Source organism: Pseudonaja textilis, chromosome 6 (assembly GCF_049901715.1).
Source record: "Pseudonaja textilis isolate UNSWEBS1 chromosome 6, rPseTex1.2, whole genome shotgun sequence".
Classification (NCBI taxonomy): Eukaryota; Metazoa; Chordata; class Lepidosauria; order Squamata; family Elapidae; genus Pseudonaja; species Pseudonaja textilis.
The window spans coordinates 51113101-51129839 of record NC_141995.1 but is presented as its reverse complement, the minus strand read 5'-3'; the positions used below and the strand labels follow the sequence as shown (position 1 = coordinate 51129839).

Here is a 16739-nt window from a genome sequence, read left to right as displayed (position 1 = left end):
ATTCCATCTTTTATTTCATCTGAAAGGGATGTTTTGTTGCATTGATTTTTGTGATATCCTTTTGTCTTATTTATGTGGTGCATTTCTAGGTCATGATGCTCACAGAAGATGTGTGCAGGTTTACACAACATAAAATAACACACAAACAACCCCATCCAAAAAAAAAAGTAAGTAAACTCAGATTCTACTAGTAAAACAATTACAGATTACCGGTTAACTGAGTTGGAAAGGACCTTGTAGGTCATCTCGCCCAAGCAGGAGACCCTACACCATTTCTGACAAATGCAGTCCAATCTCTTCTTGAAAGTCTCAAGTGATAAAGCTTCCACAACTTCTGAAGGAAACTTTTGTTCCATGGGTTGATTGTTCTCAGTGTCAGAAAATTTCTCCTTATTTCTAGGTTGAATCACTCCTTGATCGGTTTCCATCCACTATTCCATCCATTATTCCAGGTGCTTAGAAAATAGATTGACCCCTTCCTCTCTGTGGCAGCCCCTCAAATATTGGAACACTGCTTTCATGTCTCCCCTGATCCTTCTTTTCCCTAGACTAGCCATGTCCAGTTCCAGGTCATCATATGTTTTACCCTCCGATCCCCTAATCATTCCGGTTGCTCTTCTCTGCACTTTTTGTAGAGTCTCACCCAGTGGTGGGATTCAATTTTTTTTTACTACCAGTTCTGTGGGCATAGCTTGGTGGGCATGGCAGGGGAAGGATACTGTAACATCTCCAGTCAGAGGAGGTATTTGCCATTTCTCCGAACTACTCAAAATTTCCACTACTGGTTCTCCAGAACTGGTCAGAACCTGCTGAATACCACCTCTGGTTTCAATATCTTTTTTATAGTATGGTGACCAAAACTAGATGCAGTATCCTAGGTGTGTTCTTAGTAAGGCTTTATAGAGTGGTATTAGTACCTCCCTTGATCTTGATTGAATCCCTCTTTAATGCAGCTTAGGATTGCATTGGCTTTTTTTGGCTGCCATTGCACACGGCTGACTCATATTTAATTGGTTGTCCACTAAGACTCCAAGATCCCTCTCACAGCTACTGCTGTTAACCCTGGTTTCCCTTACTCTATATGTGTACTTTTGTTTTTTCTTGCCTAAGAGTAGGACTTTACTTTTCTCTACATTGAATTTCATTTTGTTAGATAGGGCCCAGTGTTCAAGTCTGTTAATTAAATAAGTACGATCCTTATTCTCATGATTAGTACACTTATAATTGCCTGATACACCATTCATCATTCATCACTCTGTCTTTTCATAGTGCAGCAGACTTGTAGCTCTGGAAAGTCCTCCACCTTTTAAGATATAAAGGTGGAGGTAGAGATGAAAGCTAAATAAAATTAGAGGTTATTATTAAATTGTTTTTCCTTTTATCATGTGTTTCTCTGCCCTGTTTTTTTCCACCTTTTGTCAGTAGTCAATTAGTTAATGTTGATTCTTGCCAACAACAAATAGATATAAAATTATATTTAGCCCTCAGTGGTGTGTACACTTGCTCTGGTCCAGATATAGGGATTCTTGCTAGTGTATGCTTGGGGCAAACAAAACTGGAAGATACAATTATTTTCTACCAATGACTAGCCATCCCAATAACCAAGATTTTGCCCAAAAGAGCAATTCTGAACAGCTTTGTTTTCATGGCCTTCCTAAATAGTAGGAGACAGAATTCTTTCCGAAGCTCTTTGGTTGCTCTTTTATATCTTTTGCTTGTATTGCTACATATACAGTTCTTGTATGAAATACATTATGAGAACTTCTTCTCTGAGAGGATTCAGAAAAGTCTAGTTAGTCTCCCTGAAGCTCTCTATAATAGAGAGTGAACTGAAGTGATCTACTTTAGGTAAGGCTCTATTAAGCGTGTGCTAACATGCCACAAGGATTTTGTTGGATTGTATTCTTATTTTGTTCTCGTTGTGGCCTGGATGATCCTTCAATAAAAGAAACACAATATGTAGGTGTCAGTAACCTGCATAGAGAAATGTGGATGTCGTTGATGTCCAGATGGATCTCAAGAGGTTGTTTATACTTAGAGGCATTTGGTATGGTATACAAATAGTTAGCATTCAGATGTGGAGTGGGAACAGCAAACTGGCTCTGTAAATAGAGGAAATAACATGCTCCTAACTGTAGCCATATTCTTTAATCTAGAAAACTGATGGTTGAAATGAGCCAATCTATTATTTAGTCCATTCAGGCCCCACTGAATTCTTAATGAGCAGTGAAGAGCATTTTGTGTGTTTTGAAGAAGTAGAAAAATGTTGCCCGCTCAGAACTTTTGAAAGGCAGAAGTTATTCAGGGGATATATTAAATTTTTGTTTACTTCTGCTAATTTCTTTGCTCAGTGCACGAACTGCTTTGGCCTTTCCACTCAGAGAGAAATTATTTGCTGCTTCTCTCCTTGTACACTATAGTGGAGAGTTTAGAGAAAATAACAGAGTTGGAAGGAGTCTTGGAGAGCTTGCAGTCCATCCCCCTACTCAAGCAGGAGACCCCATACCATATCAGACATGTGGCTGTCCTGTCTCTTCTTAAAAACCTCCAATGATGGAGGTTTGCCTTCAGGCCAGTGATGGACTGGAAGCAAATTGTTCCATTGGTGGATTGTTCTTAGCGTCAGGAAATACTTCTAGATAAGGAGCACTTCCTTTATTTAATTCTTATTGAGTTTATATCTTTTTAAACTTTTCTTTAACCAAGTTGGAAGGGACCTTGTAGCAGGGCTGAGCTTCAAAAAATTTAGCAATGGGTTCTGTGCCCAGTTGCTGGGTGGGTGTGGCCCTAGTGGGCATCGCCTAGTCGGCCTCCTGCACCATGGTGGTGAGGATTTTTGCCTTCCCTGGGCTCTGGAGGCTTTCCTTGAGCCTCCAGGAGAGTGAAAACAGCCTCCCAGGCTCCGGAGGTTCTCTGGATGCTGGAAACAGGCCCATTTCCAGCCTTCCCAAACTTCCAGGAGGCCCATTTTTCACCCTCCCCAAGCCTCCGCATGCACCCTGCACTTACTTGCATCCAAAATGGGGACTCCTGGCAGGGGTGAGGTGGGGTAGGCGGGGCCAGCCAGGAGTGGGATTTGGGGGTTCTCTGAAGTGCACAGAATCCTAGCTAGGGGCTCTCCTGAACCCCTGTGAACCCTCAGCAGCCCAGCTCTGCAGTGTAGGTCATCTAGTCCAGGGCTGTCAAACTCCCAGCCTGCGGGCCAGAAGCGTCACACACTGGCCACACCCACGTTGAGTTTAGTGAAGGGGAAAAAAGTCCTGATACATAACATGATACTGCCTTGATGACGTGAGTTCGACACCCCCAATCTAGCCCACCTTCCCCCTGTCTAAACAGGAGACCTTACCTCATTTCTGACAGGTGGCAGTCCAGTCTCTTCTTGAAAGCCTCCAGGGATGAAACTCCCACAACTTCTGAAGGCAACTTCTGTTCCATGGGTGGATTGTTCTTCTCCTTATTTCCAGATTGAATCTCTTCTTGTTCAGTGTCCATCCACTGTTCCTTGTCTGGCCTAGAGGTGCATTGAAAAATAGCTTGACTCCTTCCTTTCTGTGGCAGCCCCTCAAATATTGGAAGACTGCTATCATATCTCCCCTGGTCCTTCTCTTTCACTAGACTAGCCAGGCCCAGTACCTGTAACCTTTCACTGTATGTTTTAACCAACTAAAATGGTGTGCCTAGGCTGTCCTAAGTATCTTAAAATTCTTGAACATAAATTAGGAATGTCCCTTGGTTGGTAGCCTGCGTTTAATTGATCAATGATTAATCAGATTGAAACAAAAAAGCATGAAAACAAGATAACATGTAATAATACTATTCATATATTTTCTGTCAAAATATTCATTCTGGATGACTATTTGGGGCAGGGGGGAAGGAGCTATAAACTTTATTTTTGAAATGTAGAATAATGGCGTTGGAAGGATCCTTGGAAGTCTTCTATCTAGCCCATCCCTTGCTCAAGTAGGAAATCCTATACAATTTTGGACAAAAGGTTGTCCAATTTCTTCTTAAAAGCCTCCAGTGATGAAGCACCCACAACTTCTGAAGGCAAGTCATTCCACTGATTTAATTGTTCTCATTGCCAGGAAATTTCTCCTAAGCTCTAGGTTGCTTCTCTCCTTGATTAATTTCCATCCATTGCTTCTTGACCTGCCTTTGGGTGCTTTGAAAGATATATTGATTTGACCCCCTCTTCTTTGTAGCATCCTCCTCAAATATTGGAACACTGCTCTCGCCCCTAGTCTTTCTTTAAATTAAACCAGACATGCCCAATTCCTGCAACTGTTCTTCATATATTTTAGCTTCCGGTCCCCTAATCATCTTTCTGTATTTTGCCTTCTGAAAGCATAAATAATCCACTGTCTCTGTTTGCTTAGGGGTTATAGAACAGTTCATATAAGAATTTTTTGCAGATTTTCAATTCTTCCAGTATTCTGAACATAAAGATGTGTTTGCATTCAAATGGATTAATCTAATACCATGTTATAAATCATTTTGCATCCTGCCATATCTGCTTATTCAAATGCATTCACAAGAGCTGAGCTGGCATCATTCCAATTTGATTCTATGTGTCAAAATGATCCATATTTGTTATTTGGAACAATAAAGGAAAGGGCTTTGGAGGGAAATGCATCCCTGTAAAGGTGGAACCAATGGACGTGGCAAAGAAAAAGAATAAGGTGAGATAGGCTGGTTTCTTGGGATCCTCTCTAGATAAGGAGAAGATGGGAGGTCACCCACCTATATTCTGGAGCGCCACAGCTTCTCACGTGGAAACTGCAGTACAGTGGTATTCTCTGGTTTTTCTTTTGTGAGATGACAGGAGAAGTCATATTATTTGTAATTATGGCAGAACCTTTCATTTAATTATTTATTTAAGTTTTATTATACATTTTTTCCCTTAATATATATAACTGTTCATAATTATACGACATCATTGTGCACTGGTTGCATCAAGTCCCTTTCCCCCCCTTCCCATCATGTTATACATCCTGTAACTGTCGCTTGTATCCTTATATTGACTGTTTCCTAGTATTACTTGATTGCTTATTGTACCCTATGACTATCATTAAGTGTTGCACCTGATGATTCTTGACAAATGTATCTTTTCTTTTTATGGACACTGAGAGCATTTGCACCAAGACAAATTCCTTGTGTGTCCAATCACACTTGGCCAATAAAGAATTCTATTCTATTCTATTCTATTCTATTCTATTCTATTCTATTCTATTCTATTCTATTCTACTCTACTCTACTCTACTCTACTCTACTCTACTGTATTTCTATTTCTATTTCTAGTTAAAACTATCACACAGTATAATCTCTCCATCATATCATACATCCAACTTGTCTCTATTAATTCCACCATGATATATTATTACAACCCTCACTTCGTGCACTTCATATTGTACAGTTCAAATATATACTTTTTTACGTTGTTTATTCTTACATCTCCTCCCTCCCCCGTATATATGTGTTTTGTTGATCTTCTGTCCTTATTTAACACCAATCTCTGCTTCTATTATTTATCCAATTATACAAAATGTCCCATGTTAAGTAGTACTCTGATTCCTCTTTATCTTTAAGTTCCATTGCAAGTCTGTCCATTTTGGCACACTCTAGTATTTTTTTTAATTATTTCCTCTTCCTCTTCTGTAGGTGTCCTTTCACTTTTCTAATTTTGTGCATATAAGATGCTAGTGGCTGTTACTATATGTATGATTAAATATGTGAGTCTTTTATTGTATTTCTTTGCTATTATCCCTAATAGAAATAGTTCCAGTTTCATATCTACTTTCATCATCTCTTCTAGCCAATTCTCATCTTCAGCCAATGTTTTTTCACTGCCGGACAGGTCCACCACATGTGATAATAGGATCCCAACTTTTGGTAGAATATTTGGATAATAGGCTCCCAACTTTTGGTAGAATATTTGGTAGAATATTTTAAAAGATACTAAGTTTGTAAACAAAATCCACATTCTGGACAGAGACAACTGCTGGTTTGAAAGAAGGGTCAAAGAGGCCATCTATATTAAAACTGAACAGTCTCTTTACAGAAGGGGACAAATATAACACCTCCTATCTCCTGTTTACAGCACAATCCTTTCAGCAGTTCCAAGAAGGTTCTAGACCCATCTGAACTCTGATTCAGGTGACCCTGAGGGCACAGATAAAGCTCAACAACATTCAGAAAGAGTGCTAACGGCCAGATGACTGCCAGGAATATAAATCCTTCCATTCTCCACTATTCAGGCAGAATGGAAGAAGCTTCTGGGATGAGAAGTGAAACATCTTCATGCAAAAATTGGAATAATGCTATCGTGATGGCACAGTGGTTAGAGTGCAGAAGTAGAGTGCTACTTCTGTTGATTGCCAACTGCCTGCAATTTGACAGTTCGATTCTCACCAGGCTCAAGATTGACTCAGCCTTCTATCCTTCCGAGGTGGGCAAAATGAGGACCCAAATTGTTGGGGGCAATAGGCTGACCCTGTAAAACTGCTTAGAGAGGGATATAAAGCACTGTAAAGTGGTATATAAGTCTAAGTGCTATTGCTTGTCCTTCCTTCCTTCCTTCCTTCCTTCCTTCCTTCCTTCCTTCCTTCCTTCCTTCCTTCCTTCCTTCCTTCCTTCCTTCCTTCCTTCCTCCCTCAGTGGTTAGAATGCAGTATTGTAGGCTAACTCTGCTCACAGTCAGCAATTTGATTCTGATTGGCTCAAGGTTGATGCAGCCTTCCATCCTTCCAAGGTGGGTAAATGAGGACCCAAATTGTTGAAGGCAAGAGGTTTACTCTGTAAACCATTTAGAGAGGGCTGTAGAGTACTGTGAAGTAGTATTTAAGTCAACGGGCTATTGCTATCATGTCTCTCCTAGTCCTTCTTTTCTCTAGACTAGTCATACCCAGTTCCAGTAATTGTTCTTTGTGCTTTGGTGCAAATTATTATTAGCCATGTTGAGGAAAACTATGGCTTGTAGCCAATGTGTGACTAACCCACATTTTCTTAATTGAAGTTGTTAATTTCCTTGCTGCATCTCAGATGCTTTTTTTAAAGAAAAAAACTCTCACCATCCTATATTCCCCAATGTGCAATTAAGAAATGCAGAACTCAAGCACAATTAATAAAGTGATTAGACTACATTTTGTTTACCATTTTGTTTTTCAAGCATGATCTTTCAATATTGCTGTTTTTTTTTTCCTTTTATGTAGCAGACTTGAATTTTCAAACATGGTTCATGATCTACATAAAATACAATAAAGCCAGATTTTTTTTCCCCTGCAATTTTTCACCCATATTATTTCAGTAGATTCTGAAACTGTAAAGAATAATTGGTGGAAATTGGATGGATTTTCTTTTCTGATGTATTTTCTTCTGTTTCAAAAAAATTCAAGGTTTTCACTTGAAATTTCACTTTCCATCTTGAGATATACTTTTCATTTTGATTTTTGTTTTATCATGCCCATTTTCAATTCTCTTTCCTAGTTTTTCTGTTGTAATAGTCAACAGGATAAGGGGCAAATCCTCTGTCCTACAACTTGCAAAACAAACCAACAAAACAAACAAAACAGTTATTATCTGATGTTCTATTTGTGTTACTGATGTTGATTGCAAAGAGTTGGAAAGCAGTCATGATGTTCTTTCTGTTTATGTTTTTTTTTTGCTTCTTGGAATAACTTGGAAATATTCCTCTATCCATCTGTTTGCCCATCTGAAAGCAAAAACATAATGCAGTTGTTAAGAATATCATTATAAATGACAACACATAGAAGAAGGGGAATTTAAAAGTAAGAAAGGAACAATTTAATCCAGTGGTGGGCTTCAAAAAAAAAATTACTACCGGTTCTGTGGGCGTGGCTTGGTGGGTGTGGCTTGGTGGGCAGGCAGGAGAAGGATACTCCAAAATCTCCATTTCCACTCCACTCCAGGGGGGAGGTTACTGCAATATTCCCATTCCCTCCCCACCCCACTAACCTGCTTTCCAGCTCCTTTATCCTGTGCAAGGCAACAAAAGAAGACCCAGGCAATCAGCCTGGGACTCGGGAGGCAGAGAATAGATGAGGGTGGAGCCAATCAGAGGTGGGATTTCAAACTAGTCAAAATTTCTGCTACCGGTTCTCTAGAACTGGTCAGAACCTGCTGAATACCACCTCTAATTTAATCATATATCTATCTCTGCATCCATCTATGCATCCATGCAAACAGAGACGAGACACAGAGAGGGAGGGAGGGAGGGAGGGAGGGAGGGAGAGAGACAGAAAGACAGAGACAGAGAGAGACAGAGAGAGAGAAGCAAAATGTTAAATGACAGCTTTTAAAAGGCTTGTGGACTTCAACTCCTAGAATTCCTCTTCCAGTCATGTTAGCTCAGGAATTCTTGGAGTTGAACTCCACAAGTCTTAAACTTGCCAAGTTTGAAGACCCTTGTGTTAAAGTAACACAACAAAAATATGTAGCCAGTGGCAAAAGAAGCCACTGTATCCATTCAAAACAAAGACCCAAAGCTCTTTTTAGGGTCTGTCTTACTGTAAAGGAGTGTCATATATGTGCTTAAATAACTGGTCTTAAAAATGTGTGTGTGTGTGTGTGAGAGAGAGAGAGAGAGAGAGAGAGAGAGGGAGAGATCGAGTATTTAGCTTTTTTTGCATTGAAAAAAGATTTGGAGTTTTTAAAATGGAATGGTAGTAGAGATTTCTTGCTGTTCAGAATTACAGAATCCATTTTATGAGATCAATAAACTAGTGAAACAATTTGCCTTCAGAAGTTGTGGGTACTTCCATCCCTGGAGGTTTTTGTTGTGGTTTGCTGGCAGCCTGTGCAGATAGCAGTGGAATCGGACAATGGGGAAGAGTAGGGGGTGTTGTATATAGACATTTGCATACTCGTAATACTACGTTCCGATTGGATGACCACTACCGCCTAGCGATTGGTGGTTAACAACATGTTATGATTGGCTGCCTAAATGGCAGGAGGTTTAAAATGATGCCATTGGTTGCAAGCCGCGAGTAACCGCTATAAAAGAGGCTGCCACGGCTCGAGTTTAGTTGAAGTTACTGACAGTTAATAAAGACCTGAACTCAACTCCGGTCTCGAGTCTATCTTTGTTCTGGCGATAGAACAGGGACCAGTCTGGGAGTCTGGAGAGGACTCAAACGAGGGTCCTGCATCCGATGAAGAGATGGGGCCAGGACCATCTGGGAGTGGAGTGCTGACTCTGGATACTACAGAGTATGGCAGCAGCGAGGCAGAGGAACAAGGGGAGCCTGTTCCCAATGTGCATGTGCACAGAGCTGCTAGAAGGCAAGAGCAGCTGAGACAAAAGGGGCGATTCGGAAGTAAGGCTAGGAGGTATTGCCCTTCCCCTAAGGTATAAAGGACAGGCAAAGATGACAAAACCTTTGCAGGAAGCAAAGTCATTCGATCGGTTCAGAGTCATCCTTGAAGCTCTTTGTACTTTGGTTGTTTTTTTTGTACTTTGGTTGGTTTCTGTTCTAGTTAATTTGATGCTTCTGTTTTTGACAGCACTTCACAGAACTGAAAGGTGTGTGCTTATCTTGGGGGATTGTTTGAGATTAATTCCAGCTGGGAATGAAAACAATTCCCAGAGTTGCAATAAGATTAGTTTTGTTTTTAAAATGAGTTTGTGAATAATTATGGTTTATGAAGCCAGGGTCAGAACAGTTTTTTAGAAAAGATTGGATAACCATCTGAAATGGTATAGAATCTCCTGCTTGAGTAGGTGGTTGAAAGAAGACCTCTAAGACCCCTTCAAACTCTGTTTTTCTGTTGTCTTGCTTCTTCCCTTCCCTTTAACCACCATCCAGTCAGAGCTGAAGAAGCTTCTTGGATGAGTAGCGAAATGTCTTCAAAGAAAGAAAATCCAGTTGCCCCTTAAGGAAAAATAAAGCATCTTTGAGACAACCTTCTCCAAAAGCTAAAGGAAATGGAGTCTTCCCAGTGTGCACTTGTTTTGAGAGTGCAGACTAATGGGTAATGGGTGGAGTCAGCTTCAAACAATATACCTAATATTTCTCTCTCTGGCCACTAGATGGGGCTAGAGATCAACAACAGTATATAAAGTTATATGCTGGGTCATGACAATATGTCCCTTCTGGTGGCCTGATGGGATTGGTAGATGAGACTGGGTGGAAGTGATCCTTCAATAGATTTTGAAATATATGAGTCAGGGATGACCAGTCAGTCCAGTTTGCTTGATGTCATTTGTATACATTTATACGGACATAAAATGCTGGGATAATATCATGACCTTTCACTGTAAATTCATTAATTGGAATAAGTTATTTTGAAGCAGGTGGGAAGGAATAATTCTTGAGAAATTAATCCTTGACCATAAGTAGCCTACTCTACAGTTGTTTGAAGAGGTGTGAAGAAGCACATGTTTGCAATATCTTTAATTAAACCACATGCTGGTACGTAGCTAGGATCTGATTATTCTAAATGTTCCAATGCAGCTTCTAGCACATACAATTAATAGCTGTTGTTGCTGGGTTAGGTATTGAAAATTATAGGGCAATGTGGTAATTGAAATGTATAGTAGATATTTTAGTGCAGGAACTGTTTAAGCATTTACAAAGAACATTTTTAGCCTTAATTAAAGCTAAGATTAATTAAGATACTTTTTTCCCATACAGTATAAACTTATGCATTTTAGGTGGGCTGAACTAATTATTAGATGTGTGCTAAGAATGGATCATTAATTTATATGATGTAGTGATGTAATGACTTTCTTTGGGCTAGATGCTATTTTATATATTAGTTTTTGTCCCAAAAAACAAGCTGGATTTTGTAGATGTTTAAATAAGCTTGAATTTTATTCCAACGATTAGAAACAAGAAGACAATGAAAATTAATATTGTGCCCTTACATGCCACAAAACAGATTCAAGCTATACACCTGCAAGAATCTTCATCCCTTCATTCATTAAACATTTCTCTTTCTGCATTTGAATGAGCATTTTACTAATGGAAGTCAAATTTGGAAAACTACTTAGACATTTTGATTTCTTATAATAGTTTCTCCATTTTGAACATACATCAAAAAGCGATTGCTCTATTATTTCTATTTTTATTGTTAAAAATATCAAGAGCAACTCACAAATGTTTGGATAATTAATTTGGAAGTCCATTGCTAAACTGTGGACAAGCAATTGTAAGTTTGGGCTAAGATAGTTTTGCTAATTGATGGCCTTGCTAATAGATAGTCTTACTAATTGATAGCTTGATAATGATAGTGAATTGATACACGATAACCAATCCTCTGTTTCCATTAAGATACTAAAAAAACCAAGATTGTTCAATTTATTGAGCATTACCTTTCCAAGTATTTGCATGGATTATCCACATATTTACATAGATTGTCAAGCAGAAGAAAGGCTGGAAAACCTGGAATGAAATAGTGAGACTTGAATTAATTTTAATTTTTGCAATTATGTAAACACTATTATTAGAGTTTGTTTGAAAGTAAGGGAATTGACTGCTTATATCTACCCTTTTGAGAATACACATTTTATAGAACTGTTTTGCCTTGTGGGGAGGGAGAGAGTGGGAGGGGGGAAGCACTAAGAGGTTTTTGGGGAAAATCTGTTCAAATTTCATTTTCAGTAGAAGTTAATCACTCAGCTATATTTATAGTTTATGCTGATTTACATTTATGTATAAGCAATGAGTAGAAGGTATAAATCCTGAATCTAGATTGGAATGATTTGTTCCTTTTGAAATTGTTGGAAAGCTAAACAGTATCTCTAGAAAGGGAGGAAGGGAGGAAGGAAGAACAAGGGATGGAGGGAGCGAGGGAGGGAGAAGAATAAGGGAGTGAAGGAGGAATGGAGGAAGGAGGAAGGAAGGGAGGGAGGAAGGAAGGAAGGAAGGAAGGAAGGAAGGAAGGAAGGACAAGGGAGGGAAGGAGAAAGGAAGAAGTACAAGGGAGGGAAGGAGGAAAGGAGGGAAGGAAGGAAGTACAAGGGAGGTAGGGAGGAAGAACAAGGGAGGGAAGGAAGAATGGAGGAAGGAAGGAAGGAAGAAGAAGGGAGGGAAGGACGAAAGGAGAAAGGAAGGAAGTACAAGGGAGGGAAGGAGGGAAGGAAGGAAGTATGAGGGAGGGAGGGAGGGAGGGAGGGAGGAAGAACAAGGGAGGGGGAGGAAGGAAGGGAAGATGGACAAGGGAGGGAGGAAGGAAGGAAGGAATAACAAGGGAGGGAAGGAGAGAGGGAGGAAGAGAGGAAAGTTAGGAAAGAATGAAGGAGGAAGATTAGTTTATTAGGATGTAGAATCTTAATTATCTGCCAGGTTATGTAAACAGGAATGTGGGAAGATTTTTTTTTATTGATTCTTGGCTATGTGATCAGAAGTCCAGCTTCCACAGGGCTAAGTTCAACTAAGATGCATTACTTTGAATTCTCTAAGTGGATTGGTCTGCAGAAAATAAGATTGTCTACAAAATCAACCCTGCAGTGCTTATATCTGCTCTATAAGAGCAACAATCTTAGGCAGGTGTATACTTTGGGGAATTTTTTCCCTCCTTATTTTATGAGAGAGAGGGGGGAGGGAGGGAGGGAGAGAAAGAGAGAGAGCGATGATAAATGAAAGACGACAGACGACAGATGACTAATAGATGGATAGATGAGTGGATGGATGGATTAATGGATGGATAGATGGATGGATGGATGGACAGATGAAATGGAATGGATGTGGATGGATGGATGGATGGAGTAGAGAGAAAGAGATACACACCCTGAGAAAAGCAGCTAGCTTTTCAGCTATCATATATCTGAGAATGGTTAAAAGCAGCTAGCGCTGTGAGCTGTAAGGCCAAACCTATGAAATCTCAGTTAAATGAGATGGAAAACACTGATATTAGAATTGGCTCTAGAGTTGGTGCATTGGTTTACAAAGCAACTAATGATCCCACAGGAAGCACAATGCATGTTGAACACATCATGTTCCATGAAACCAAAAGTTCAATTCAGATAGTGTTAAGCAGGGGTTAGGTGTGACTTGGTGCACACAAAGAGATGGAGTCCAGGTTCTCTCTCTAAGTCAATTTTAAGAGTAAACAGATTCAGATAAGGAACCACCCTCTACCAGAAATTTAATTCATTGGCCTCTATCAAAAATTGAACTTGTGGACTCATGGACCCAAGAGTCCTAGTAGCACAGTGGTTAAAGTGCACTATTGCAGTCAAACTCTGCCCACAGCCTAGCTTTTGATGGTGACAGGCCTTCCATCCTTCTGAGGTTGATAAAATGAGGACCCAAATTATTGGGGAAAATACACAAATAATGCTTCTATACTGTAATGATGAGAATAATGTAAAGCATTATACAGCAGTATATAAGCCTAATTTCTTTCTTTCTTTCTTTCTTTCTTTCTTTCTTTCTTTCTTTCTTTCTTTCTTTCTTTCTTTCTTTCTTTCTATCATTCATTCATTTATTTATTTATTTATTTGATTTGTCAATCGCTTACAAAATAATAGGTATAAGTATAAACACGAGTAAGAATACAGAAAATAGGTATGATTAAATGGGGACAATAGGACAGGGACGGGAGGCACAATGGTGCACTTATGCACAACCCCTTACGGACCTCTTAGGAATGGGGGTGAGGTCAATAGTGGATAGTTTGAGGTTAAAGGAGAGGGGATTAGAGGATGTAACAACAGAGTCAGGTAGTGCATTCCAGGCACTGACCACTCTGTTGCTGAAGTCCTACTTTTTGCAATCAAGTTTGGAGTTGTTAACATTGAGTTTGTATCTATTGTGTGCTCTTGTATTTTTGCAGTTGAAGCTGAAGTAGTCATTGACTGGTAGGATATTGTAGCAGATAATTTTGTGTACTACGCTTAAGTCCAACCATAGGCGGCGTAATTCTAGGTTGTCCAAGCCCCAAATTTCAAACCTGGTGATACAGGGTATTCTGTTGCAAGCATAGGAGTGTAGTACTCTTCTCGTGAAATACTTCTGGACTTGCTCAATTGTATTAATGTCTGATATACAGTGTGGATTCCAGACAGATGAGCTGTATTCGAGTATTGGTCTAGTAAAGGTTTTATATGCCCTAGTTAGCAATTCAATATTTCCAGAGGAGAAGCTTCATAAGATTAGATTTACAACTCTTAAGGCCTTTTTGGCAATGCTGTTACAGTGAGCTCTGGTGCTTAGGTCATTAGATATGAGTACTCCTAGGTCCTTGACAGAGTGAGGGCCATCATGATCTCTTGGTATTGATATATACATATCTATACAGTGGAGTATGACATAAGGTATTGTGATACCCTTATCGCTCTGCTTTGAGCAGCTTTGTGTGCCATGTGCTGAAAACACTTCAAATATGTAACATTGCAATCATCTTGGCAACAACCCTAGGATGGATGTAATTCTGTTTTAGCTATAATTTGGGTGAAGACTGAGATATCTCAAGGTGCTTAAGGACTTTGGTAAAATTGACAGCTCCAAAATTGGAACCAGAGACTTTTTTGACAGGAAAAAAGACAGAAACAAACACTAGCATAAAGAGAAAAACATTACGTTAAAATAAAATGCAGGAATAGGTATCTATTTTCCACAACAGGAAAATATATTGTGGAAAGAGAACAATGGTTGCATTTAAAGAAGAAAAATGGGAAATAGCCATTCCTGTTACATCTAATCTATTATTGCACTTTTGTGTTACACTAAATATGGGCTTCTGTTTGTACATGTACTGTTAAGGCAACATAAATAACATATTGCCATTATTGTTTTAGCTCCCTGACACCAGGAATTATACTTTTCTTTGCCTTCATGTACTCTGTCTAATTTGTTGATTGTTTATGATGGAAAACTGAGAAAATTTAGTTAAAGGCAGGACTTGCGTGTTGTTTTATTTGGGTGAAGAATGTTGAAATTTTCAACACAAATGGAGAAAATGGAAATAAAATAAATGAAAGAAATAGAATAAAAAATACTGGCAAATGATTGAAATGAAAATGAAATGTTTGCAGAAAGAGCAAGTAGACTGGAGAGTGAGTGTGGGATTTGTGGATATATGAAGAAGAGGCCTGATACGATGGACAGCCAAAGTTCTCACATGAGGCACAAATGACCAAGGTTGTGTGAGAGGTTTTCTGGCTTTCTGGAACGGGCTGTAATTGTCAAGCACAGGGGCAATCAGGAGATTCAGGCAGTTCAAAGGAGTATAAAGATGTATTGCAAGCTTAAGCTCTCTACAAGAATCTGACCAATTAACAGTCAAGAGAAATGAGCAGGAGATAAGAAAGACATTCAAGGTGGGCTGGACATAGATCTCTTGTGGGGGCACAGGGATTCATGACCAATGACACGTTTGACCCTTCCCTCAGTTTCAGACTGGTCATCTCCTACAGTATGGAGGATTGTATACAGATTGGAAAGGTAGAAGGAAAGGAAAGAAGACAATGACCATCAGTTAAAGTGGTGATGTGTCCACTATCAGGAGAGTTGAAAGAACAGGTTGTGAATAGATTGCCATAGATAACATATATCCATTGCTAAAGTAATCATTAAAATATGTTTTGCAAATGAGTGAGCAGTGCCGGAATAAGAGAATCCAGCAAAGTGACTGGAAGTAAGTGGTCAAATTATTTGAGACATTGAAGTAAGGGAAGACTGGAAGGAATTGAAGAGTTTTGATAGATCCTCCTCCTCTCCACAAACCTCTCTCTCTTCTAGCACTGATGATATTACCCAGTTGGATAATGAAACATCTGCAAGAAAACAACCAAGCTCAGAGAGCACCAAGGACCTCATAATTCTCCTCCTCCTCCTCCTCCTCCTCCTCCTCCTCCTCCTCCTCCTCCTCCTCCTCCTCCTCCTCCTCCTCCTCCTCCTCCACAAACCCCTCTCTCTTCTACTACTGATATTACTTAGCTGGGTAATGAAACATCTGCAAGAAAACAACCAAGTTCAGAGAGCACCAAGATGAGTTAGCATGTACACTGTGTAACAGATTCCACACAAGGCTTGGAAGCAGAAGAAAGGGAATGAATGTTTTCATTTATTTATTTAGTTGTTTGCTTGTTCATTAGATTTATTTATCTTTTTATTTATTTGTTTGTCAAATATGCACAAGATAACAAGTATAGGTATGAACATAAACATGAATAAAGGAAGTAAATACAGATAAATGGGGACAGTAAGACAGGGACAGTAGGCATGCTGGTGCTCTTACACATTTACATTTAAGGACCTCTTAAGAATGGGGTGAGGTCCACAGTAGACAGTTTGAGATTGAAGTTGTGAGGCTTTGAGGCTGTAACAACGGAGTCAGGTAGGGCGTTCCAGGCATTGACCACTCTGTGGCTGAAGTTGTATTTTCTGCAATCGAGTTTGGAGTGGTTTACCTTGAGTTTGTATCGGGTGTTTGCCCATGTATTATTGTGGTTGAAGCTGAAGAAGTCATTGACAGGCAAGATATTGTTGCAGACCATTTGTGTACTATGCTTAGATCGGACCGCAGGCGGCACAGTTCCAGATTGTCCAAGGCGTAGGGAATTCTGTCTCCCATCTCATCTAGAGGTGTCTCTGGGCAGCTATATACAAGAAACAAACAACTCCCTAGTTCTAATTCTACTTACTCTCAAGATAGCCCTTATACATCCTTGAAATGGGATCTGCAGACAGAAATTAAAAGTCAACAGCTACGATAACTTTATTCTTCCCTAGCAGAGGACGAATTTTCCCCAGACAGGTGCTGTTTGTTTGGCA

General features: G+C 39.6%; 1 protein-coding gene across 4 annotated transcripts in view; it reads right to left on the bottom strand.

Annotated features, from left to right (window-relative positions):
- Positions 1 to 6366: 6366 nt before the first annotated feature.
- The window catches only part of LOC148125478 (uncharacterized), a 39415-nt gene continuing 29042 nt past the window's right edge, over positions 6367 to 16739 (bottom strand). For all 4 annotated transcript variants that reach the window (XR_015744164.1, XR_015744165.1, XM_087936583.1 and 1 more), the window contains 2 exons: positions 11333 to 11402; positions 6367 to 7711 (listed from right to left, as the gene is read on the bottom strand). Coding sequence is in view for 2 of the 4 variants with exons in the window: in XM_087936583.1 (XP_087792709.1) it covers positions 7648 to 7711; positions 11333 to 11402 (134 nt within the window). In the remaining 2 variants the exon portion in view is untranslated. The remainder of the gene's footprint in view (positions 7712 to 11332; positions 11403 to 16739) is intronic.